At 57.4% G+C, this 23,650-nt stretch overlaps 1 protein-coding gene across 1 annotated transcript; it reads right to left on the bottom strand.

Annotated features, from left to right (window-relative positions):
- Positions 1–11,433: 11,433 nt before the first annotated feature.
- LOC142818417 (uncharacterized) lies at positions 11,434–19,396 on the bottom strand. The gene is made up of 10 exons (XM_075897787.1): positions 18,675–19,396; positions 18,286–18,389; positions 17,851–17,973; positions 17,231–17,298; positions 16,721–16,826; positions 16,353–16,448; positions 16,085–16,189; positions 15,561–15,696; positions 15,237–15,331; positions 11,434–11,469 (listed from the first exon to the last, which is right to left on the bottom strand). The coding sequence occupies exons 1-10, from the start codon at positions 19,099–19,101 to the stop codon at positions 11,434–11,436; spliced, it is 1,296 nt and encodes a 431-aa protein (XP_075753902.1). The 5' UTR covers positions 19,102–19,396.
- Between the last annotated feature and the right edge of the window lie 4,254 nt (positions 19,397–23,650).

Below are 23,650 nucleotides of genomic sequence, written 5' to 3'. Positions count from 1 at the left end.
GCCCGGCGACACCCCCACCCCGATCCCTGAGTTTCCCCTCCCCCTCTTTCCCCTTGCTTTCCCCTTCCAGCTCCCTCCTCCCAGTTTTCCCCCTCCCCTCTCCCACACTCTCTCCTGCCCTTTCCTGCCTCCTTTCCCCCGTCTCCCCACAGTTTTATTTCCCCTCCCCAGTTTTGTTAAATAAAGAGAGTTTGTATTTTATTTTTTTACATCAGGAAGGGGGGCTAGGGAGGGGTAAGTGGAAGAAGGTGAGGGAGGAATGGGGCATGAGCCCCCGATGGGGAGGACTAGGGTAGCTCTGCGGGCTCCTTGGGGTGGAAGCTCTCCTGCAGGGCCTCCTGGATCCTGACAGTCCCCCGATTGAATTCAAATTAGCTTTTAGGTCTAGATACACTAGTTCAAATTAGCTTAGTTCGAATGAACTAATTCGAATTAAGTTAGTTCGAATTAGTGCTGTAGTGTAGACATTCCCATTAATGACACACTCTTGCAGTTCTGATGCCATGCAACAGAGGGCAACAGACTGCACCGAAAACGTTGCGTATGAAAAAAAAAGCTTATTGAAGTTTTTCTACAATATTTTACCAACATTTTTAAAGCACAAATCGTTTAATTTAAGTTAAATCTTTGCCCTCAACACTTCACGTGCAATGATCTTGGGCATTCCACACAATAATTTAGCATTGAAAGGCGATCTTTTCCTGTGCTTTGCGGTGACAATTTGGATTTGGGCATCCAAATCCAAACTGGCAGGAAAATGTCTATTTGAAACTAAACCTCACACAAGCCATTTGTGCTTCTAACTGACCGTTCTGTCTCCTTTCATTTGCAAAAAACTCAAAACAAAGGAAAATGTCAAATAGAAGCCCAGGTGGGATGATACGTCTGGTGCCTCCTGCCACAGCAACCCCCCACCCAGTGAGTGCAGAGGAGGCAATAACTCACTGGCTGCCGGGTTACGACAGGGGCAGGGAATTCCAGAAGAAACTCGCCCAGCAGAAGGGTTTGGGATTCCCCCTCGGAAAGAGCCACTTTCCTGCCCTGAAAAGACATTTCCAGGCTCAGTCATGCTGGGCGAAGCCTAGGAAAGGGGCATGGAGACAAAGCATCTCATTGGACAAGCCCGCCCCCCCCTGTTGCGTCATCATATTTCCTTTGGCATCCATTGCCATGTGTGACGGACCGGACCGGGCCGTGTCTGGGCACAGCTGAGGGCGTCCGCTCAGGGCGAATTGCTCAAATTCGGGGCTCCTTACAGCCCCCAGACTGGTGACCTTTCCAAACAGGCCACAAACCAGTCTCACGGAGCGCTTCAGCAGCCTGCCTGAAGCCTCCCGAGCAAAACCCCTCCGACACCCCAGCAATATCCGTGCCCCAGATGGCCCCGGGCCTCATACACCGGTGAGGTCACTCGTCTGGTCGGGCCGGTGAACTACAAGATCTATCAACCGGATCGGAAGAAGAAAACCCAAATATTTCATGTAAATTTCTTGAAGCACTGGCGAGAACGGGAGGCCCTGATCATTACCCCCTAGCCAGCGGAGCCCACTCTAGGGCCGGAAATACCTGATCTGGGGGAGGAAAGAGAGCCACAGCTGGGAAACACCCTCTCTGCAACCCAGGTGAAACAAGCACATTATCTCATAGGGTATGTCGACACTACCCCGCTAGTTCGAACTAGCGGGGTAATGTAGGCATACCGCACTTGCAAATGAAGCCCGGGATTTGAATTTCCCGGGCTTCATTTGCATAAGCCGGCCGGCGCCATTTTTAAAACCCCGCTGGTTCGAACCCCGTGCAGCACGGCTACACGGGGCATGAACTAGGTAGTTCGAACTAGGCTTCCTAGTTCAAACTACCATTACTCCTCGTGGAATGAGGAGTAACGGTAGTTCGAACTAGGAAGCCTAGTTCGAACTACCTAGTTCGTGCCCCGTGTAGCCGCGCTGCATGGGGTTCGAACCAGCTGGCTTTTAAAAATGGCGGCGCCCCGCTTATGCAAATGAAGCCCGGGAAATTCAAATCCCGGGCTTCATCTGCAAGTGCGGTATGCCTACATTACCCTCCTAGTTTGAACTAGGAGGGTAGTGTAGACATACCCAGAGAGACATTTCGAAAGACCTTCACAACCCAACCCGGCCATACTGGGGTAATAACACATAACATTTGGACCCCTCCAGGCTAAGTGGTACGAGAAGGTACTCGGCCTCTCCCCCGCCAGATGTGGAAGGTAGTCGAGGAGGAAGTCCAGTCGATGCTGCAACTGGGAGTGATAGAGCGCTCCCAGAGCGAGTGGCGTAGCCCAATCGTCTTGGTGCCGAAGCCAGATGGCAGTGTCCGCTTCTGCATCGATTTCAGACGAGTAAATGAAATTTCAAAATTTGACGCCTACCCCATGCCGCGAACAGACGCACTGTTAGAACGCTTGGGGAGAGCCGACTTTATAACCACCCTAGATCTTACAGAGGGATATTGGCAGATCCCCCTGGACTCCGAATCGAGAGAAAAAACTGCCTTTTCAACTCCCCCGGGATTGTTCCATTGTATAAGGATGCCATTCGGACTCCATGGGGCCCCTGCAACATTTCAGCGAATGATGGACCGCTTGCTATCCCCGCATACGGCGTATGCCGCCGCGTACCTAGATGATGTGGTAATTTACAGCCAAGATTGGGAGGAACATCTCGAGCGGGTAGCGGCCGTAATGCGAACATTGCGGGATGCCGGCCTGACCACGAAATGTAAACTTGGCTGGCAGGAAACCACCTACCTCGGGTACCAGCTGGGGTGGGGCCTAGTCCGGCCTCTAGTAGGGAAGGTGGAGGCGGTCCAAAACTACCCGGCACCCAACTCCAAGAAGAAAGTAAGACAGTTTTTAGGGTTGGCAGGCTACTATCGCCGTTTTGTGCCACACTTTGCAACTCGAGCCGCGCCTCTCACGGCGCTCCTCAAGAAAGACAGTCCTCAAAGGATCAGGTGGTCGCCGGAATGCGAGACAGCTTTTCAGGACCTAAAAGCCGCTGTGTGCAGCGAGCCAGTTCTGTTCAGCCCCGATTTCTCCCGGCCCTTCATTGTCCAGACGGACGCGTCAGACTGCGGACTGGGGGCAGTACTGTCCCAGGAAATTGAGGGAGAAGAACACCCAGTGCTGTATATCAGCCGAAAGCTATTTCCTCGAGAGCGCCGCTACGCCGCAATTGAGAAGGAGGCCCTAGCGATAAAGTGGGCCATCGAGGCGCTGCGGTATTACCTCCTTGGAGACTCTTTTATTCTTTTTACAGACCATGCACCCCTACAATGGCTCCATCAGATGCGGGATACCAACAGTCGCATCATGAGATGGTACCTGTCCCTCCAACCGTATGTATTCACAGTGAAACACCGAGCAGGGAGGGACAATGTCGATGTCCTGTCCCGCAGGGAGGAAGAGCAGAATCCCGGTCCCGGAGATTGGGAGCTGGACTTAAGGGGGGAGGAGTGTAGGGGGGTGGAATGGCCACCCACTGAGCCGGAGGCGGAGGAACCCCTCTGGGAGCCATTTTGGGCCCAGCCTAGCCCCGCCCCCTCACCTGACCGGAAGTCAAAGGGCGGGACTAGGACTATAAGAAGGCTGCCTGGGAGCTCAGTCAGGGCCCAGCAAAAAATTATAGTGAGGAGGCTGCTGTCAGGCAGCCCCATCATTGGGAAGCTTCACAGATCCCATCGAGCCCTTGTGGGGGATGAGCCGGGGGCAGAGCCAGGATTGTGCACTGGGAGCAGGGTGGGCTCAACCCCCCTTGCAGCAGCAAGCGCCCCGCGATCTGCAGGGTGGGAGGCGAGTCCCAGTCCCCACGATGGCCATGGTGCGAATCCTGAGCAGCGCCACTCGCATTCCACAGGCATCTGTGGGGACTGGAAGAACCATTTCACAGCGGCGCAGAGCAAGGCCTTTGACGGGATCTACCGGGACCGCATGGGAGGCCTCCTGGGGGCGTTCCCCTGGGATGCGCCCTGGGATTGAACAGAGGGAATAAAGCATCCAGGAGACCACGAGGAGCCAGGGCTGAGTTGCTGGGAGTGGCTGGCTGCCGTGGTTCACACAGCCTATGGGAGGGAATGGCTCCGGCCTGGCAGGATGGACCAGGCTGAGGAGCGTTGCCTGGCTTGGGCATTTCATGCCAGTGCTACCTGCCATGCCCTTGCCCTCCCTCCCACCAGGTTCCATAATCAGCCTGGCCTCTTATTGCCACAGGGAGCACCTCCAGGGTCAGCCTCCAGCCACTGCAGCTCGCTCCCTCGGCCTGTGACACCTCCCTGAACCTTACCGGCACCGCTCTACAGACTGAGGTGCATGTTCTGGGAGTGAGGTGTTGTGTCATCGTCTGCCCTGGAACTCTGGGTGCCTTAAATGCTCTGCTGCTGGGCTCACAGCCTGACACCCATAGCCTCCGACAAGCCCACAGAGCCCTGTGTGCGCCAGCCTGTGGCTTCCTTCTTCCCTCCAGAGCTGAGTTTCCCCCAGGCAGGCTTTTCGCAGGAGTACGAGGTGCAGGCTTCCTGTCTCCTCCTTGCTGGCAGGGCCCATCCCACTTAGCTCTGACTCCTGCACTCCCCACACCGCCAGCCCCCTGCCCTGAAGGACCCGAGCAAGGCCAAGTAAGTCTTCTAGTAAAATATTACAGCTTAAAAAGAGAAGCAATGTTCTGGTAAGAGAGTGAAGGAGAGAGGTACAGATTGGCCTTTCTCACCCTCGTTGTCTGCAGAAACAGTTCAGCATTCAGTAACTAAAGGGTTCACCATGGAAAGTGGGTGACCAGGAAGTGTTGGCAGGTAGCCAGGAGAACCAATAGGAAGAATGTGTTAGAGTTGGCTTGAAAGGGAATCTGCCTGCTGCTTTTCCTTTGGGCATTCAAACCAAGAACTGGGGGGAAGGGAGATGAATACCCATGCCTAGAAATGGACTAGACTTTGGAAGTACAAACATGTGAGTAGATAGGGAATGTTTATAGTTATACACAATTTTCTTTGTTTTGGTGTTTAGTTAAACCCCCCTTACGCTGTAACTAAAACTGAATCCCAGGGAAGCAATTCTCTGTGTTTTAATCTATTCTTTTCTCAGCTGCTCTATAACACCTAGCAATGAAGTATCCTTTATCAAGAATATCTTTTTGTTTTGTTAATAAGAACACCCTTTTAAAGACTAGGATCTGATTCTTGTGTCCTGGAAAGTAATAGGAGGTGGGTGAGTGCATGACTAAGACTGAGAGGTCAGCTATCAGAGATTATTGGGTTTTCTTCAAGCTTGCTAGTGGTAGCAGAGCTTGGGATACCCCTCTGAAGAAGTTCCCAGGAGCCAGCATCCCACACCGGCAGCTCCTCATAGTTGTGCCATCCTCAGCCGTGGCATCTCCTGTCTGGGATCGGATATCTCTGCTTGGGAAGAGGGAGGACGTGGCTTTGGAGGTCACTGGGGGGCCTGGTGCTGTGCAGAGGCAGCAGTCGGGCCCCACACACACTCCCCACATCAGTAGGAGCCACGGGGAAGCAGAGCACAACAGAGCAAGTGCATTTGTCCAGTGCTGTCTGACTCCGCCATGGCTCCTGCCACACAGAGAAGAGAGGGGGCATGACTGCTGCCTCCATGTGGTGCCAGCCCCCCAGTGATCCCCAAAGCTGCATCCTAGGGTACAAGATGCCACGCAGGGAGAGGGCGGGGTGATGGTGGGAAAGAGCAGGGCATGGGGCAGTAATGGACAGGAAGTCCCAGGCCAGATTGTGCAATTGCTCCAGCTGAGGATGGCCCATGGGCTGGGGACAGTGCTGCTGAACACGATCTGGGGGTTATCCAAGATCACAAATGGGCATATGAGTCAACAAGGTAATACAGCTGCAAAAAAGGGTTTGTCTAAACAGGGCTCTGGCTTGTCAGACCTGGGCGGTGCCTGTCCTCCTCCACCAGTCTCAGCTGACGGACTCTGTTGGGTTCTGGCTGCCACACTGTAGGGAAGATGTGGGCCAGGTGGAGCGAGTCCAGGGGAGAGTCACAAAAATGATAAAAGGTGTAAAATACCTGACCCATGAGAACGCCATAGACAGTCTTGAGAAAAGAAAAGGTAGGGAGGGCCGATAACAGGCCTTCCCGTGTGTTACGGGCTCTTCTAAAGGGGCTGATGATCACTTGTCTCTATGTCCACTGAAGTTGGACAATGTGTGAGGGACTTTACCTGCACCGAGGGAGATTTAGGGGAACTTTCTGTCCCTAAGGGCAGTTAAGCTCTGGAAGAGGCTCCCAAAGGAGGCTGTGGAATCGCTGTCGCTGGAGGCGTTTAAAAAGAGGCTGGGCAGACACCTGTGAGGAATGGTCCAGGGTGACGTGCTCCCCTCACAGCTCAGACTTGAAGATTTCAGGGGGTTTCTTGACGCCCTGCCCCTCCAGGGCTCTGTGCTTTCTGCCTCGCTGCTCTGAACGAACTCCCCGAAAACATCCATTGAGCTGCCTCATCATCCCTTCCCTCCGTAGCACTCCCCGTCTCCATGACGCCTGCAAAGCCAGGAGAACCGTGGGGCTGATGGTGTGATGAGACCACTGCCTTTCCTGGAGACGATGACTCCTTGTGCTGCCCTCCCAGGCAGTCTGGGCGCTGAACTTCTCTTCACTGATCAGGTGCCCAGCACAGGGCGGTTCTCCTCACGGCGCAGCAAACGGCTTGGCTGGGGCTGTGACAGACCGGACTGTGTCTGGGCACAGCTGAGGGCGTCCGCTCAGGGCGAATTGCTCAACTTCGGGGCTCCTTACAGTCCCCAGACTGGTTACCTCTCCAAACAGGCCACAAACCAGTCTCACAGAGTGCTTCAGCTGCCTGCCTGAAGCCTCACGAGCAAAACCCCTCCGAAACCCCAGCAATATCCATGCCCCAGATGGCCCATGCCTCATACACCGGTGGGGGGGTCTTAGCACCCAATCCCACCTAGCCCGAACAAGTACTGTCCGGTTCCAAGAAACCAGCCACAGATCCCTGGTCACTTTACCCTCTGGACCTTACCCACAAATCATGCTGAGCCAATCCTTTAGCATCTAACATCTAAAGGTCTATTATTACAATAAAGAAAAGCATGAGAGTAAGGTTGTTAAAGGATAGTACATTACATGCATCAAATTTCCCGGTTCTGGATGCAGCCTCTAGCAGAGATGTTACAGCTGCTGGCTTACAAGTCCTTGTTGCTCATCCTAGGGTCAGGATGGGCACACAGTTCTTCCTGGCTCTTCGATCCCTGCACTGCTGCCTCTGGGATGAAGTGCTGAGCTGAGTACCAAGATGGAGTCGACCACATGGCCTATTTATCCCTCCTTCCTGGCCTCTTCTTGGCTACAGCAGGTCACCTGGCCCATGGCCTATCCCTGTGTTCCCTGCTGGTAGCCACTAGGTATGAGTCACCACTCTTGAGGTGTGTCCTTGGCCTAAAGAGGGCTATTGTTCCAGAGCTTTACTCGTTAGCATATCCATAGGCTGAGCTGCTTTGCCCATAGTTCAACCACATACAGAGAAACATTTGGTATCCACACAAAATACATGCTTATAACTTCACATACCAACATTATACAATCACATGAATAGCATATATGGAATCAGAAGAAAGTAGGCTTCTACTGGACACCTCACGTGGCCCCCCTTTGTGCCACTTTTGGGGCCAACACCCCCACATGGGTGCAGCAGTGATCTGGCTGCTCCCCTCAACATCCAGTAACATGACTGGGGGCAGGGAGGAAAAGTTGCTTTCCCCTCCCCCACATTGTTTCCTAAAAATCCCCCCTCACTTTCTGTGTCTAGCGTCAGGAGTGAAAGCAACTTAAAATTCTTACAGGTACTGTGGTACCACACCTCCCTTTGTGGAGGTCAAGGCAAGAGCTTGAATCACAGAATCATAGAATAATAGGACTGGAAGGGACCTCAAGAGGTCATCGAGTCCAGCCTCCCGCCCTCAAGGCAGGACCAAGCTCAGTCTACACCATCCCTGACAGATGTCTATCTAACCTGTTCTTAAATAACTCCAGAGAGGGAGATTCCACCACCTCCCTTGGCAATTTATTCCAATATTTGACCACCCTGACAGTTAGGAATTTTTTCCTAATGTCCAATCTAAACCTCCCCTGCTGCACTTTAAGCCCATTACTCCTTGTCCTGTCCTCAGAAACCAAGAGGAACAAATTTTCTCCTTCCTCCTTGTGACACCCTTTTAGATATTTGAAAACCGCTATCATGTCCCCCCTTAATCTTCTTTTTTCCAAACTAAACAAGCCCAGTTCATGAAGCCTGGCTTCATAGGTCATGTTCTCTAAACCTTTAATCATTCTTGTCGCTCTTCTCTGTACCCTTTCCAATTTCTCCACTTCTTTCTTGAAATGTGGCGCCCAGAACTGGACACAGTACTCCAGCTGAGGCCTAACTAGTGCAGAGTAGAGCGGCAGAATGACTTCACGAGTTTTGCTTACAACACACCTGTTGATACAACCTAGAATCATATTTGCTTTTTTTGCAACAGCATCACACTGTTGACTCATATTCAACTTGTGGTCCACTATGACCCCTAGATCTCTTTCCACCATGCTCCTTCCTAGACAGTCGCTTCCCATCTTGTATGTATGGAACTGATTGTTCCTTCCTAAGTGGAGCACTTTGCATTTCTCTTTATTAAACCTCATCCTGTTTACCTCTGACCATTTCCCTAACTTGCTACGGTCATTTTGAATTATGTCCCTCTCCTCCAAAGAAGTTGCAACCCCACCCAGTTTGGTATCATCTGCAAACTTAATAAGCGTACTCTCTATCCCAATATCTACATCATTGATGAAGATATTGAACAGTACGGGTCCCAAAACAGACCCTTGAGGAACTCCACTTGTTATCCCTTTCCAGCAGGATTTAGAACCGTTAACAACAACTCTCTGACTACGGTTATCCAACCAATTATGCACCCACCTTATCGTGGCCCTATCGAAGTTATATTTGCCTAGTTTATCAATAAGAATATCATGCGAGACCGTATCAAATGCCTTACTAAAGTCTAGGTATATGACATCCACCGCTTCTCCCTTATCCACAAGGCTCGTTATCCTATCAAAGAAAGCTATCAGATTAGTTTGGCATGACTTGTTCTTCACAAACCCATGCTGGCTATTCCCTATCACTTTATTACCTTCCAAGTGTTTGCATATGATTTCCTTAATTACCTGCTCCATTATCTTCCCTGGGACAGACGTTAAACTGACCGGTCTGTAGTTTCCTGGGTTGTTCTTATTCCCCTTTTTATAGATGGGCACAATATTTGCCCTTTTCCAGTCTTCTGGAATCTCCCCTGTCTGCCATGATTTTTCAAAAATCATAGCTAAAGGCTCAGATAGCTCCTCTATCAGCTCCTTGAGTATCCTGGGATGCACTTCATCAGGACCTGGTGAACAGTGGGATGGGGAATGTGGGAGTATGGGGAGCTCAGGGCGGGGGATGAGGAGTGTGAGGATGTGGGGTGCTCAGGGCAGGGTGTGGGGAGTGTGGGAGGATGGGGAGCTCAGGGCAGGGGTATGGTGGAGCTCAGGACAGGGGCTGGGGAGTGTATGGGTGTGGGGAGCTCAGGGCAGGGAGTCCAGGAGTGAGGGGGGGCGCAGTGCAGGGATTGTGGTGAAGGAGTCAGGGGTAGGTGGGGGGGGGTGTTTGGAGGCTCAGGGCAGGGGACTGGGAGTGCAGCCACTACACTACTTGGCCACCAGATCCCTGGAGTACACTGTGGCTGTGAAGCCCAGCGTGCTGACAGCTCCCAAAGCCCCGCCCCCAGCCCGCCAGGCTTAGTGGGGCACCCCAGAGCGGCTTCCTATCGCCCTTGTCTAGCACATCATGGACAGTTGGTTCCCACTACCGTGATCTCCTAGGAGACTGAGACAACATTCTGCCAGGACGGCCCAAGCTGCTGAGGGAAATTGCCCCCCACCATCCCGTCTGTCCAGATCCCTCTGCCTCTGGGTTTGTTCTTCAAGGGCCAGATGTGTGGGGCTGGGACTGTCCTTGTTCGGTGTTTGCAGAGTGCCCAGCAGAATGGCTCCTGCTTCACCCCTGGCCTAACGAGTACCAGAGTTAGCTGCACCTCCGTCCTCCTCCCTACCTGGTATCTCTGCCCCCTCCCTCCCGAACTTTCCTTCTGCATGTCTCTGGGCCTCTCTGTCAGTGCCAGAGGGGATCCCTCCCCCCCCCCATGGCTGGATTCTTCCCTTCCCGAGACATGCAGTCACCATCTCAGTGAGGTGGGAGCCCTTTGATGCTTCGCCTGCGTGTTCCCAGCCGAGAAGGGGCGGCTAATCCCGCAGAAGCAGAGCCCTGCACTTTTGAGTACCTGGACCCAGGGTTTTGCTGCTTTATAGCGGGTGGGGTTAAAATAACGGAACGTCTCTTGTCCCACCAACCCCCAGGACTCACCCCTCTTCTCTGCATTGCGCAGCGTTCGGGGGATACCGCCCCGCGGGGACACTCATGCCCGTGTCCAAGGGGCTGTCCCGTAGCCTATGTCAGTGTGAAAAGCATTAAAGGACCCTGCCCCAGAGGGAGAGCGTCTCTGGGGGCGTTGTCCCAGGATGACTGCAGTGCTTTGTCCACACCAGAGTAGTGAGAGGCAGCCGCAGCCAGAGTTGCCAGATGGTCAATAAAAATACCAGACATACTTGCCATTGCATCACAACCTAGAGTACATCTTATTTAGAAAATTGAGATATTTTCTCAATTTATCTCCTGGACAGAAAGCTCAAATACTGGACTGTCCGGTTCAAACGGGACACCTGGCAACCCTAGCCGCAGCCCCTGCCCGGAAAAGCTCCCAAGCTAAGCACCTGGGGGATTTAGGAGCACCAAGCAGTGGGCACAAAGCACAGTCACACACTTGTGCTCCCAACTCCCTTAGGGCTTTGAAAATGCTCCCCTTAGACGAGTTAGAATCAGTGTCCCCATTTCACAGACGGGAGCTGAGGCCCACTCAGGGGAGTGGCAGGGCCAAGGGCTCTGCAGCAGACCTGGGACTTGAACCTCAGTCTCCCAGAAGTTCCACAACCAGCCCGCTCTGCTTTGCTAAAGGAGCAGGCGGGACTGTTTGTGCAGGAGGAGGAGGAGGAGCTGGGCTGGCTGGCTGGCTGGGGCAGGCCACAGCACGGCTCAGCCCTTGGCCTGGCTGAGAGCGAGGAGAGGCCTGCAGGCTGAGGGGCAGTGTGACGGACCGAGCCGTGTCTGGGCACAGCTGAGGGCGTCTGCTCAGGGCGAATTGCTCAAATCTGGGGCTCCTTACAGCCCCCAGACTGGTGACCTCTCCACACAGGCCACAAACCAGTCCCACAGAGCGCTTCAGCTGCCTGCCTGAAGCCTCACGAGCAAAACCCCTCCGGCACCCCAGCAATATCCATGCCCCCGATGGCCCCGGGACTCAGACACCGGTGGAGGTCCTAGCACCCAATCCCACCTACCCCGAACAAGTTCTGTCTGGTCCCAAGAAACCAGCCACAGATCCCTGGTCAATTTACCCTCTGGATCTTACCCACAAATAACGCTGAGCCAATCCTTTAGCATCTAACACCTAAAGGTTTATTATTACAATAAAGAAAAGCATGAGAGTAAAGTTGTTAAAGGAATAGTATGTTACATGCACCGAATCTCCCAGTTCTCGATGCAGCCTCTAGCAGAGATGTTACAGCTGCTGGTTTAAGAGTTCTTGTTGCACATCCTAGGGTCAGGATGGGTTCACAGGTCTTCCAGGCTCTTCGATCCCTGCAATGCTGCCTCTGGGATGAAGTGCTGAGCTGAGAACCAAGATGGCATCGACCACATGGCCTATTTATCCCTCCTTCCTGGCCTCTTCTTGGCTGCAGGAGATCACCTGGTCCTCAGCCTCTCTCTGCTGGCCGCTCTTAGGTGTCCGCCCTCATGCTTTAGGTGTGTCCTTGGCCCATTCAGTGCCATTGTCCCACAGGGCCTCGCTAATTAGCATGTCCACAGGCCGGGCTCTGCCCAATGCTCAACCACATGCAGAGAAATATTCAGGATCCACACAGACTACAGATTCCTAACTACACACACAGACGTTATACAACCACATAAATAGCTTACATAGGACTATCAGATAATAAGCTTCTATTCAGCACCCCACATGGCCCCCTTTTCTACCATTTTCTGGGGCCAACACCCCCACCTATGGGTGCAGCAGTGATCTGGCTGCTCCCCTCTAGATCCAGTAATGTGACAGGCAGTGACTGGAGGAGCTGCCTGGGCATAGACTGTAACCCAGGGGCCCACAGTGCAGCAATCATCAGCAGTGTCTGTGTCTCCCCAGCCCCCATTCAGAGCTGAGTACAGGTACCTCCCCAGCCCCCTCCCCATCCCCGTCTCCTGCTCACAGCAGGTCAATAGGGTTCTCCCATTCTTGGGCCTCTGGTTCCCATGCAGCTGCTCCCAACAGGAGTCCCTTGCAGCCCAGCAGGCTGGGGCAGGCCCCATCTCTCCAGCACCAAGGTGATGACGGATACAGACACCAGGAGGAGCGAGACGAGGGTGCAGCCAATGGCCTAGGGGGCAGGAGATGTGGCCGGCCCTGCAAATGGAAAGGACCTGGTGACAGTCGGGTGCAAAGTGGCAAATGGCTCTGCAGTGCCAGCACTAGGCACAGAGCAGCTGCCGTGTAGAGACCTTGTGTGAGTGCCCAGAGGGCTAGATCTACGGGGGATCATGCTGCAGGGGGCATGTTCCCCCGACAGGAGGCCGAAATGACAGAGGCTGTTGGGGACTCTCCTCCCTTTGCCCAGGTTGTGTTGGAGGAGCAGGGAAGGACCCAGGTTTGCTCAGGCTGCACCAGGACTCGGTGCAAAGGCCTGACAGGAGCCAGCAACGGACACAGCAGCCCAGACCCTCTCGCCTCTCCCCAGTATGGCTGGCAGCTCACAGGGGCGACCCCGCCCTGGGCACGAGGCCTTGGCACCGGCTGTGGGCTCAGGAGGGGGCGGACATGGGACATAAGCGATGCCGAAGGGAGGGGTGTGGGCATTAGAGGCCACTACCATTGCCCCGCCCCCTTCCCCGCACCTACCCCTGCCCCTGTTCTGAGGCCACGCCCCCACTCATTCCACTCCCCCCTCCCTCTCCTGCTTGGGCTCCCCCACCCTCACTCAGGTTCGCTGGCCTGAGGCTGGGGTTACGGTGCAGGATGGCTGGGGAGTGGGGCGCGGGAGAGGCTGCGGGTTGCAGGCTCTGGGACAGGTTCAGGGCAGCGATGGGAGTTTGGGTGCAGACTCAGAGGCAGTTAACTGTGGGAGGAGGATCCAACAGGAGGCTGGGGTTTGGGGTGAGGGGTGTCTACCCCAGCTGCCTGAGAGATACTAGACTGACTCTGGTTTCCTTGTGTCTCCCCGGCTGGGCTCTCACTCCCACTTCTCCTCTCAGGGTCCCTGCCGGCTCCCCTGCTCTATCTGAATGCGTCCCTGGCGCCTCCACCCCCCCAAGCCTCACGAATGTGGCCCCGACTGAGACATCTCACTCCCCTGGCACTCCAGCCCCAGCACAGATTAACTCTCCTGGGTTCCAGGGAGAGTGGCATTTGCGGGTCCCTCTCAATCTGAGGGGGGGCCAAAAATGAGGGATCCCCGAACCTCAGTCCTCCCTGTCCCTTCCCCTCACCCCAGTGGGGCTGAAGCGCCAGAGCAGTGAGGTGCCCCAGTTGGGGGCCATCTCAGTGAGGCTTGTGGGTTTTGGAAGAAGGGTTTTTGTATTTTGCTTTTCTTGTGTGTGGTCCCCAACTGGTTTTTCTGGGGGTCAGTTGCCCTGGAGACAAAAAAGGTTCCTCATCCCTGCCTTTAATAAAGAAAACTTTGAAACCCTTTGTGGTAGACAGAAATTAACATTTTACCTTATTTAAAATGAAGTTTCCTAAAGTTAAAACACCTAATCTGTGTAAACATTCAAATTAAACCAGTCACCCAAGCTCCAGCACTAGCACAATGGCGCCGCGTGATGATGCAATGGACGGTGCGCACCCAGGCTCCTACCCTCAGCTCTCTTCTGCACCCAACCGCCCCGTCCCAGACCCCAAACTCCTCGGTAGAAATGTGGCCCTTGACCACTTGCCAAAATGCCCCCCCCCCATTAAAAATTATTGACAAAGCCTGATCCAAATGTTTTTTGAAACGTTCTTTAATCCGAATTTAAATACATTCTATACAATTGGGAGGGTTGGGGGGAGGGGGACGCAGCTGCTGGCTCCTCAGCTCCTTGTGCTCTCACTGGCTGTCTTCCTGCTGCAAGGGAAGCAGAATCCGTCACATTCATCCCTGGGGACTCAGGGGTACTGGGCCCCCCCAGCATTTCCACCCTCCTCCCCCCTGCGCTGAGACTTGTTCTGCTCTCTGCTCACCCCCCGTCAGGCCCGCAGGGTGAGCTTCTGACCCACCCAGCAGGGACGTGGGGTGGGGGCAGCATGAGGAAAGGGGCGGGGGGCTCCCTGAGGGGATGGGAAGGAGACCCTGGCCCTGCCCCACTCTCCTGCATCTGCTCCGGCTGCTCACCATGTATCCCAGGAGCTGATGGGCCTGCCCATGCAGGGCGTGGGCCAGGACCAGCCCGGCCTGGCTGGGGCGCCTCAGGGGGGAGCGGGCAGCGAGCAGAGCCTTGTCTAAAAAGCAGTTCTCCTGCTCTGGGGTGAAGAGCTGCCCAAAGACCTGAAATCAAGAGCACGGGAGGTTTCAGCTGATGGCCCAGAGCCCGGCCCCAACTCCTGGGGCTAAAACAGCTTCCTCCTTCTGCAAACTCCCTTCCAGACCCTGCACCCAGACGCTCTCCTCACCCTGCACCCTAACCCCTGCCCCAGGTCACACCTTCCTCCTGCCCCCAAGACCCTCCCAGACCTCACCCCCCTCCGCACAACAGAGCAGCCCTAGGCCACTGGCCAACATCTTGGAGCGACCTCCATCAAAAAGTGTTGCCCCCCCCCCCGCCCTGCTTCCCCTTCTGCGGGAGATCCGGGGCAAGGTGCGTCGCTGCCCCTAGGAAGCGCCGCCCCTTTGAAACGCCGGGACAGCGTCACAAAGGGGCAGCGCCGCCCTGTCCACGGCTCGAATAGTCGAGGGAAAATGCATCGACCATTCGATCAGCGACTCCCTGCTTCCCACCCCGCGTCCTACCCGCACGAGGGCCCCAGCCAGCCCCACCCCCGAGCCCTGCCCTGCCCTGGCAGCGCGTCCTTACCTCTCCCACCCTGACGGTGTTGCTATGCGCCAGGACCCATCTCTCCTTATAGTAGTGCCTGCACCACAGGTCCTCTGCCTGGTGGATGTTGAGGCCTGCAAGAGACAAACCAGGGTGATTCTGCTGGCAGGTCTGAGCCCTTCCCCTCCCACGGGTCCCTGCAGGCATCCCTGGGCAAATGGAGGGGCACAGGGGGCAGAAGGGGACCACAGAGGGACGCATCCCCCCTTGGGCCAGTCTGGGGGAAAAGGGCTGGGTCCCCTCCCCCCGCCGCCGGCACCCTCAGGGTGTCCCTGGGGCCCAGGTCCCGGCTGGGTTCCTTACCCCTGTGGTGCAGGAGGAGTCGGTACAGGCTGTGCACCCCCTCCCGGGCCAGCCGGCTGACGTCTTCGGATGGGTCCGAAATAAAAAGGCCCAGCTGGGCCACGTGGTGACCCATCCTCGGCCAGTCGGCGGAGTTCTGCGGGGAGAGAAGAGGGGGGGTCCCTCAGCATCCTGGGGCTGCACGTCCCATGCTAACGGCCGCCGAGGCGGTTCTGAGCTCGGGGACGGACAGAGACACCTCCCGGGGCGGGGCGGGGCGGGGCGGGGCGGGGCCGGCCTTGCGAGGAGACAACCCTGAGCAATGGCCCCGACTGACGGGTCACTCCGGGGGTGGAACAAGGGGATCCACTGACGGCCACTCCCCAGTCTGGGGCCCAGGTGCCCCCCGGAAAGGCCCAGGGTCGCCCCTCCCCGGGGAAAGGAGAACGCGGCCCATTCCCGGCCCATTCCCAGCTCTGCCTCCCGGGGACGCTCCCAGCCCCGCGCCCTGCAGCCCCAGAGCTCCCGGCTCCGAGGTCACTTACCTCAAACCCCGGGAGGGTGGTGGCGACTCCCAGCAGGGCCGTGGTGCTGCCAAGGGCCCTGGCTCGCTCCTGGGGCAGGCGGGACTCCAGCCACGGGCTCAGGTGCTGGGGGGGAAAGAGGCAGGTCAGGACCCGTAGGGAGGCGCCGGTTCTGGGCAGAGCCTGGGGCTCCTCTCAGACTGTGCCCCCCCCCAGCCACTGACACAGCTCCTCTCTCGGCCCCCCGAGGAAGCAGGGACAATGGCCCCGTCCCCCCCACGGGGCTCACCTCCATGATCAGCTGCAGCCTGGCGGTGTCTGGGGACTCGGCGAGGAGGCTTGCCAGTAGGGCCTGGAGGTCGACGGGAAGGGCCCGGATGAACTGCTGCAAGACAAGGGGGAGCCCTGGGTCAGAGGGGGGTTGGGGAATCCAGGCCACCCGCTGGCCCCGGGGTGCAGCCTTGAGCAGGGTCTGAGCCGCCTCGCAGAGCAGGGAGGAGCCCAGGCTGGGCATGGAAGGGACGGGCCCCCAGGGAGAGCAACGGGAAACCTGGAGGGAAGGATCCAAACCTGCAGCTTCTTCTCTCCCTCTGCCCCCACCCCCACTCCTCTCTGGAGCTCCAGCCCAGCCCGGGAGCAGGGCCCGGAGGGACGTACCTGCGTGTGGATGGGCTCCTGCTGCCAGTCCCCAGACACAGTCTGTCCCACGGCCGCCCTCAGCAGGGGGCTCAGGAGCTGGGCCTGTAGGGGAGGCTGCAAGGTGCTGGCAGGAGAGAGGGGCAGAGACTGTTAATTCAGCAGCAGGGCTGTGTCCAGACTCAGGGGTTTTTTCGGGAAAAGTAGCCTTTTTCCGAAAAAATTTCACCTGCGTCTAGACTGCAGTCGCGTTCTTTCGAAATTAAATCGAAAGAACGCGGCTTTTCTTTCCACGGCGGGAAACCTCATTTCACGAGGAAGAACGCCTTCTTTGGAAAGTGCTTCTTTCGAACGAAGGCGTTCTTGAATGTAACTAGGGCTTCTTCGAAAGAGAGCATCCAGACTCACTGGGTGCTCTCTTTCGAAAGAGGCTTGCAGTCTAGACATAGCCCAGGAGACAGAGACTTTCCCACTCCCTGGTCAGGGGATCTGCTCTGGGGGGGAGTCGGCGGGGGGGGGGGGGGTCGGTACCTGAGGCTGCAGGCGGCGTTGAGGCAGTCGGCCAAGACCAGTGGGGGGGGGGAGTCCTCCATGATCTCCTGTGAGACCCAAGGAGACAAAGGGGCGTGTGAGGCTGGGGCCCCCAAGAGACGCTCACACGGCCAGCGCCCCCACCCTGCAGGATCCAACCCCACTGCCTCCCGCTGGCCTGTAGCCCCCCTGCCTGGCACAGGGCCCCTCCCAGCACCCCCCTCCCAAACCGGGACCAGCTCAATCCTTGTCCCCAGGCCGTCTCCTGCCCCTCACTGCCCTGGTGACCAGCCTCTGAACCTCCTCATCCCTGCTCCCCAGGCGCATCCTCAGCAGCCCGCTCTGCTAACCTTCCAGCTCCCCCCCCATGGCCCGGGGAGACCCCTCCCTGTTCCGAATCCCCCTCCCTGTCCAGCACCCCAGACCTGCCCCATTTCTGTGTCCCTCCCTCCTCCAGCATCCCCACCCACCCTCCCCATGTCCACCTCCCCCTCCCCCTCCAGCACTCCTGGCCCCACCCATCCCATTTCCAGCACCCCCACCCGCCGCCATGGCCCAGGCAGACCCCTGTCCACCCCACGTATCCCCTCCCCTCCTCCCGGCCGCCGCCACTCGCTCACCACGATCCTGGCCATCATGGTGTCCTTGCAGCAGCGCGGCGCCAGGGTGTCCTCGCCCCTTTGGAGGGCGGCGAGGCAGGCGGGGGGGACGGCCAGGAGGAACCGCTGCAGGGCGGCTGGGCTCTGCACCCCAGAGAGAGTCTGTGAGCCTGGGGCCTGCCTGCCCCCCACGGACAGCTGCAGGGCTCAGGCCTCCCAGGAGTGGAGGTGGGAGCTGCCGGTTGTCCAAGCACCCACACTCCCCCCCCAACTGCTGCCTCAGGCTTCTGGGGGCCCAGCTGGTGCATGACAAGAGACCTCAGCTTGGGGGGCCCAGGTCATGCAGGAGAAGGGGCCCCAGGGGGATCCCCAGGGACAAGCCCCTCCCGGAGGGGGGGACGTGCTGGGAAGGGGCCGGACAATCTCGGGTCCCCCCCGTGCGGAGAAGGTTCCTACCGTGTCCCGGGTGTGGAGCTGCTCTTCAATATCATAGATGGCCCCTTCCTCCACCCGGGAGTCCATCCGCTCCTGGCAGAGCTCCGCCGAGGCGCAGGGGGGCTCTGTGCGGGAGGGAAGGGACCAGGGTGACTCCAGCGGCCAGCAGGGGTCACGCGCCCCCATGTCAGGGACCCAGGGCAGGGTGGGCCCCACACGCCCCTCGCAGGGACCCATCCCCCTTCCACCCTCACATCTGCCAACGCCCTCAGCAGAGCCCCCACCAGGAACAAGAGAGCCAAGCAGCAGCTCCCGCCCCCATCCATTGCCCTGGCTGCGGGGCAGACACTGGGGCTGCCCCCCCGTGTACTGGGTGAGCCCCTGGGCCCAGCATGTTCACGGCCCCTCACCTGGGTCTGAGCGGCTGCAGGAGGTGGCCCAGCTGCAGCTGGAGGCCCAGGCGCTGCTGCTCACTGAGCTGGACCCACAGCTGCAGGGGCTGGTGCGGAGAGGCTGGGGGCTCCCGGAGACTGGCAGGTCCCCGGGGGCCGGGCAGGGCGATGCCCCCTGGTGGTAATGGGGGCTGGGCTCCTGGGGCAGGTGTTTCTCTCCACAGAGGAGGCCCCAGAGCCCCCCTACCCGGCTGCCCCGCTGGGCTGGGTCCCGCCTTCCCAGCCGCCTCTGGAGCCAGGTCCGGAGGGGCCTGGCCGGTGGGCGAGTCGCCCCGAGCTGGTGGGATTCAGCTTCCCCACCCGCGGGGACGGAGGAGCTGCTTCCCACCGGCCCTGGGGCCATCTTCAGGGCTTTCCGGAACCACAGCCTGATGTGTTTGGCCATGCTGCAAATGAGGGGAGCAAAGGGGAGCTTGGGGCGCAGCCTGCAGAGCGAAATCCAGGGGTTCCAGCGCCCCAGAGCGACTGCCCCCAGCCCCCAAATGGCCCCTTGCTTATCGGCTCGGTCTTGCACAGGCACTTCTGGCCCTTGACCGAGGGCTGGGCCTGCCTGGAACCCAGCCGGCCCCGGGCGGGATCCAAACCCCTGGGGGCTCTTACCTTCTGCAAAACGCTGTCCGGATGTGGAACTCACAGAGGACAAAGCAACTGTGAGCAGGAGACGCACCAGAGCTAAAGCAACCGGGGGTCTCCAAAGTCCCCTGGGCCCGCCCCCCCTTTTCTCAGCCTGAGATGTGGGTTCCTCTGTGAGGTCACCACCTCCCCACCTGCCCTTTGCCTTATTTGCTGAGGGCTGCCCAAAGCCCCTGTGAGGTCACTGCCCCCCCCACCTCACCCTGCCAGGCAAATGTCCTGCCTCTGGCCACCCCTCTGGGAAGTTGGAGCCATTCCTAGGGGTCCCCCCCACTCCCTGACTGGGCATCCTGCAGCCAGCAGCTCCAGTAGCCCCATAGGCTGCTCCCTGCCCTACACTGCAGGCTTCTTGCACAAGAACTCTTTCACACCGGAGTTCTTGCGCAAAAGGTCTCGTGCAAGAGCACCTCCACCCTGCCATGTGCTTTTGCACAAGAGTGTCCATGGCATTGTGAACGCTTTCTTGTGCAAGAAAACTCTGATGACCATTTTAGCCATAAAAGTGTCTTGCTCAAGAAGCCCCTGGTGCCCGTCCACGCTGCCTTCTTGCACAACAGCTCTTGCACAAAAGGGGCTTATTCCTCGTGGGGAGAGGAATAACTCCTGTGCAAGAAGCCCTCTTTTCTGATGCTTTACCGCAAATTTACTTGCACAAGAATTCACGTGCAGTGTAGACGCGCCACAAGTTTTTGCACAAGAACAGTTGTTCTTGAGCAAAATGCCTGCAGTGCAGACGTGGCCTTGGTGTCACCCAGCACTGGACTTCCTGGCCAGGAGCAAGAGTTAGAGCCTCCCACTCGCCCCGCTGCCTCTCACGGGCTCCCGTCCGGCCCCAGCCCTGGGCTTTGCCCTAGCGCATCCCAGCAAGGCCTCTGGCCTGCACTAGACCCATTGACATGTGGAGAATCCACCACTGCCCTGGGGCGCTTTTGTCTATGGGACTCGGACTCACAGCTGAGCATGGAGCCTGATTTCTCCCAGGACTTGGGCTCTTTCCTGGCCAGGCCCTGGAACTGGTTCCACCTTTGTCTGCCAGGGACCGATACTGTCTCTCCAGGGAGGCCCTGCAGTGCAGGCACCTTCCTTTCCCCCCTCGGGAGCAGTCATTGTTCTGCACCCCACAAAGCAGTGGGGGGCTCCTGGCTGCCCCAGCTCCAATCTCTGAGCTTCTCTCTCAACGGGGGCCAGGCCTGGAGGCTCTAGTCCCCCTGGGTATGTATTTCTACACTACCCCGCTAGTTTGAACTAGGGGGGTAATGTATGCATACCGAACTTGCTAATGAAGCCTGGGATTTGAATTTCCCGGGCTTCATTAGCATAAAGCCGGCGCCGCCATTTTTAAAAGCCGGCTAGTGCGAACCCCGTGCCGCGCGGCTACATTCCACGAGGAGTAACGATAGTTTGAACTAGGAAGGCTAGTTCGAACTACCTAGTTCGTGCCCTGTGTAGCCGCGCTGAATGGGGTTCGAACCAGCGGGGTTTTAAAAATGGCGGCGCCCCGCTTATGCAAAAGGAGCCCGGGAAATTCAAATCCCGGGCTTCATTTGCAAGTGCGGTATGCCTACATTACCCTCCTAGTTCGAACTAGCGGGGTAGTGTAGACATACCCTATGAGACAATGTGCTAATGAAGCCCGGGATTTGAATTTCCCGGGCTTCATTAGCATAAAGCCGGCGCCGCCATTTTTAAAAGCTGGCTAGTGCGAACCCCGTGCCGCGCGGCTACACGCGGCACGGGCTAGATAGTTCGAACTACGTAGCCATTCCGAACTATCTGTACTCCTCGTTCCACGGCTCGGGGTTCGCACTAGCCGGCTTTTAAAAATGGCGGTGCCGGCTTTATGCTAATGAAGCCCGGGAAATTCAAATCCCGGGCTTCATTAGCAAGTTCGGTATGCATACATTACCCCCCTAGTTCGAACTACCGGGGTAGTGTAGACATACCCCCTGAGACTCACTGGTGCTGGCTCACCCCCTGTCCTGCTCGTGGCTCCGTTGTCCTCCTCCCCGCAGCCCCCCCCCCCCGCTCTAAATGCTGCTCACATCAGTTCCCCTTCCCCGTGGCCAGGCCCTGCAGGGCTCTGGGGGCTGGTCTGCTGCCCTCAGCCCTCCAGAAGCCTGCTCCCCAGTTTGCAGCCCCTCCCATCATGCGTGGGGTCTCCTGGTACCGGAGGGAGGACGGGGGCAGACCAGGAAGATTAATTTGATGTTGCAGCGGCAGGAAAAGGGGGGGTGGCGCAGAGGAGCTGTCAGTACATTATCCCAATACGCCATCCCAGTGCAGGCGTCGCACTCAGCTCTACCTGCAGAGGAGTCTCTATCTGCGGTGAGCAGAAAGGGGGTCTAGGACACACACACAAGTAGCCCCAGAACCACGCAGGAGCAGAGTCGTTCTGCGAAAGGGAGAGGTTTATTGGGTCTGCGAGGGCGGCCGTAGGGGGGTGTGGTGTGTGTGCCACTCATCTCCGTCTGGGCAGCGGCACCTGTCGGGCTCAGAACTGGGCACAGGACCCGACCACGGCACCATCGATCTCCAGTGTATCGATCTGCTGGAAGCCGCGGCAGAGCTGAATTGCAGAACGGCTGCCCATTGGCAAAGACCTTGAAATGCTGGTTCCTGCAGCCGATGGAGAGGAACCCACTCCTCCTGGGGGGAGGAGCAGCCAAGAGAGGGACCCACTCAGACCGGTCTGGCAGCGTGACGTAGTGGAACCAGCGCTGCCTAGGTAGGGTTTGACCTCCCCCCAGTCTGCTTCTGAGACCGAGTTTCCCCCTCTGCCCCATGGGCTAACAACAAGGCACTTTACAAACATTCTCTGTGTCATCGGCATTGTATGAAGGGGGAAACTGAGGCATGGAGCGGCATCTGATTTATATAGCTCAAGCCAGTCCCCACCCCTCTCGGTCTGCAGGAAAAGAAGCCAAGTGCTCTTGTTCCCACTACTCCTCCATTTCCCTGCTTCCACCTGATGTCAAATACACAAAGCTCACTACTTCTTCTTTCCTGCACTTAAGCCAAGCAGATCAGGATGGGGAGGAGACATGAGGGAGCCCCCAGGCTCTTGCTCTTTCTCGCACATACACACACATATATTACTTTAGAAAATGCCAGGTGTGAGCTAGAGGAGAATCTCCATTAACTGTTAGCACTATAGGGCATATGATACATACATAAAGCATTTACAGTCCATCCAGCAGAGGGCAACAATACACTCCGCACACATGTAGCTCCCCCTCCTTTTCCAAATGCCCCAAGATTTAAACTACTGGAGACTACCCATTAGCTGTTAGTTGTATAGGAATTATGGGTATGTCTACACTACAAAGTTAATTCGAACTAACAGCCGTTAGTTGGAAGTAACTTTCATAGGTGCTACACATACAAACCGCTAGTTTGGACTTAATTCGAACTAGGTAAACTTCATTCTACCAGGAGTAACGCCAAATTCGAATTCAGTAGTTGGAATTAAGGGCTGTGTAGCCACTTAATTCGAAGTAGCTGGAGGCCAGCCCTTCCCAGGTTCCCCTGGTGGCTGCTCTGGGCCAAACCAGGAAAACTCCTCTCCTCTCCCCAGCCCCGGGGCACTTAAAGGGGTAGACTCTGGCCAGACGGCACTTGCCAGAGCCAGCCCTGCCAGCAGTCTCTGCCCCGAACCAGCGGCTGCAGGATGAGCCAGGCAGCCGGTGCCAGCGAGCCGTCCCCCCGCCCAGTCCCCCAGCACCCAGGGGCCAGCCAGGGGCCGTAGATGGCGCGCACCCTCCTGGTCTAGTGTGGAGGTCATGGACCTCATTGAGGTTTGGGGGCAGGCCCCCAGCGTCCATGATCTCTGTACTAGGAGGAGGAACGTGGCCGTCTACGGGCGCATAGCGGCCGCCATGGCCCGAAAGGGACACAGGCCACCCAGGAGCAGGTGCACCTGAAAGTAAAACAGCTGCGGCAGGCGTACGCCAGGGCCACCAGGGGCGGCGCCGCAGCAGGGGCTGCCACCTGCCCCTACTTCCCTGCCCTCGACCGACTCTTGGGGGGCGGGGCGGGGCGGTCCGTGCCAGCCCGGGAGGCAGCGAGCCGGGACTGGAGGGCCCTGACCTGGGCACACCGAGGGGCCACCACAAGGAGTTCCAGCACTGGAGTCGGCAGGGTCATCCAGGGAGACCGTACCGGGGAAGTAGTTCCAATTAAGTAGTTCGGGGGAGGAGGCGGGAGGGAGACCAGGGGCCGCGCACGTGGGCCATGCCTCCCACGGATCACACAGACACCTGTGCACGTGCAAGCACATGCCATGCCACGCTCCAGCTGCGTGA

Source organism: Pelodiscus sinensis, chromosome 15, assembly GCF_049634645.1.
Source record: "Pelodiscus sinensis isolate JC-2024 chromosome 15, ASM4963464v1, whole genome shotgun sequence".
Taxonomy (NCBI): Eukaryota; Metazoa; Chordata; order Testudines; family Trionychidae; genus Pelodiscus; species Pelodiscus sinensis.
The sequence above is the reverse complement of the archived record's forward strand: the minus strand, read 5'-3'. Positions and strand labels throughout refer to the sequence as shown.

Excerpts from the sequence above, each read along its gene's own strand:
- LOC142818417 (XM_075897787.1), bottom strand. The coding sequence starts at position 19,101 with ATGGCCAAACACATCAGGCTGTGGTTCCGGAAAGCCCTGAAGATGGCC. Across the intron at positions 18,390-18,674 it reads CTGCAGCCGCTCAGACCCAG|AGCCCCCCTGCGCCTCGGCG; the intron begins GTGAGGGGCCGT and ends CCTCCCGCACAG. Across the intron at positions 15,332-15,560 it reads ACTCCTCCTGCACCACAGGG|GCCTCAACATCCACCAGGCA; the intron begins GTAAGGAACCCA and ends TGTCTCTTGCAG.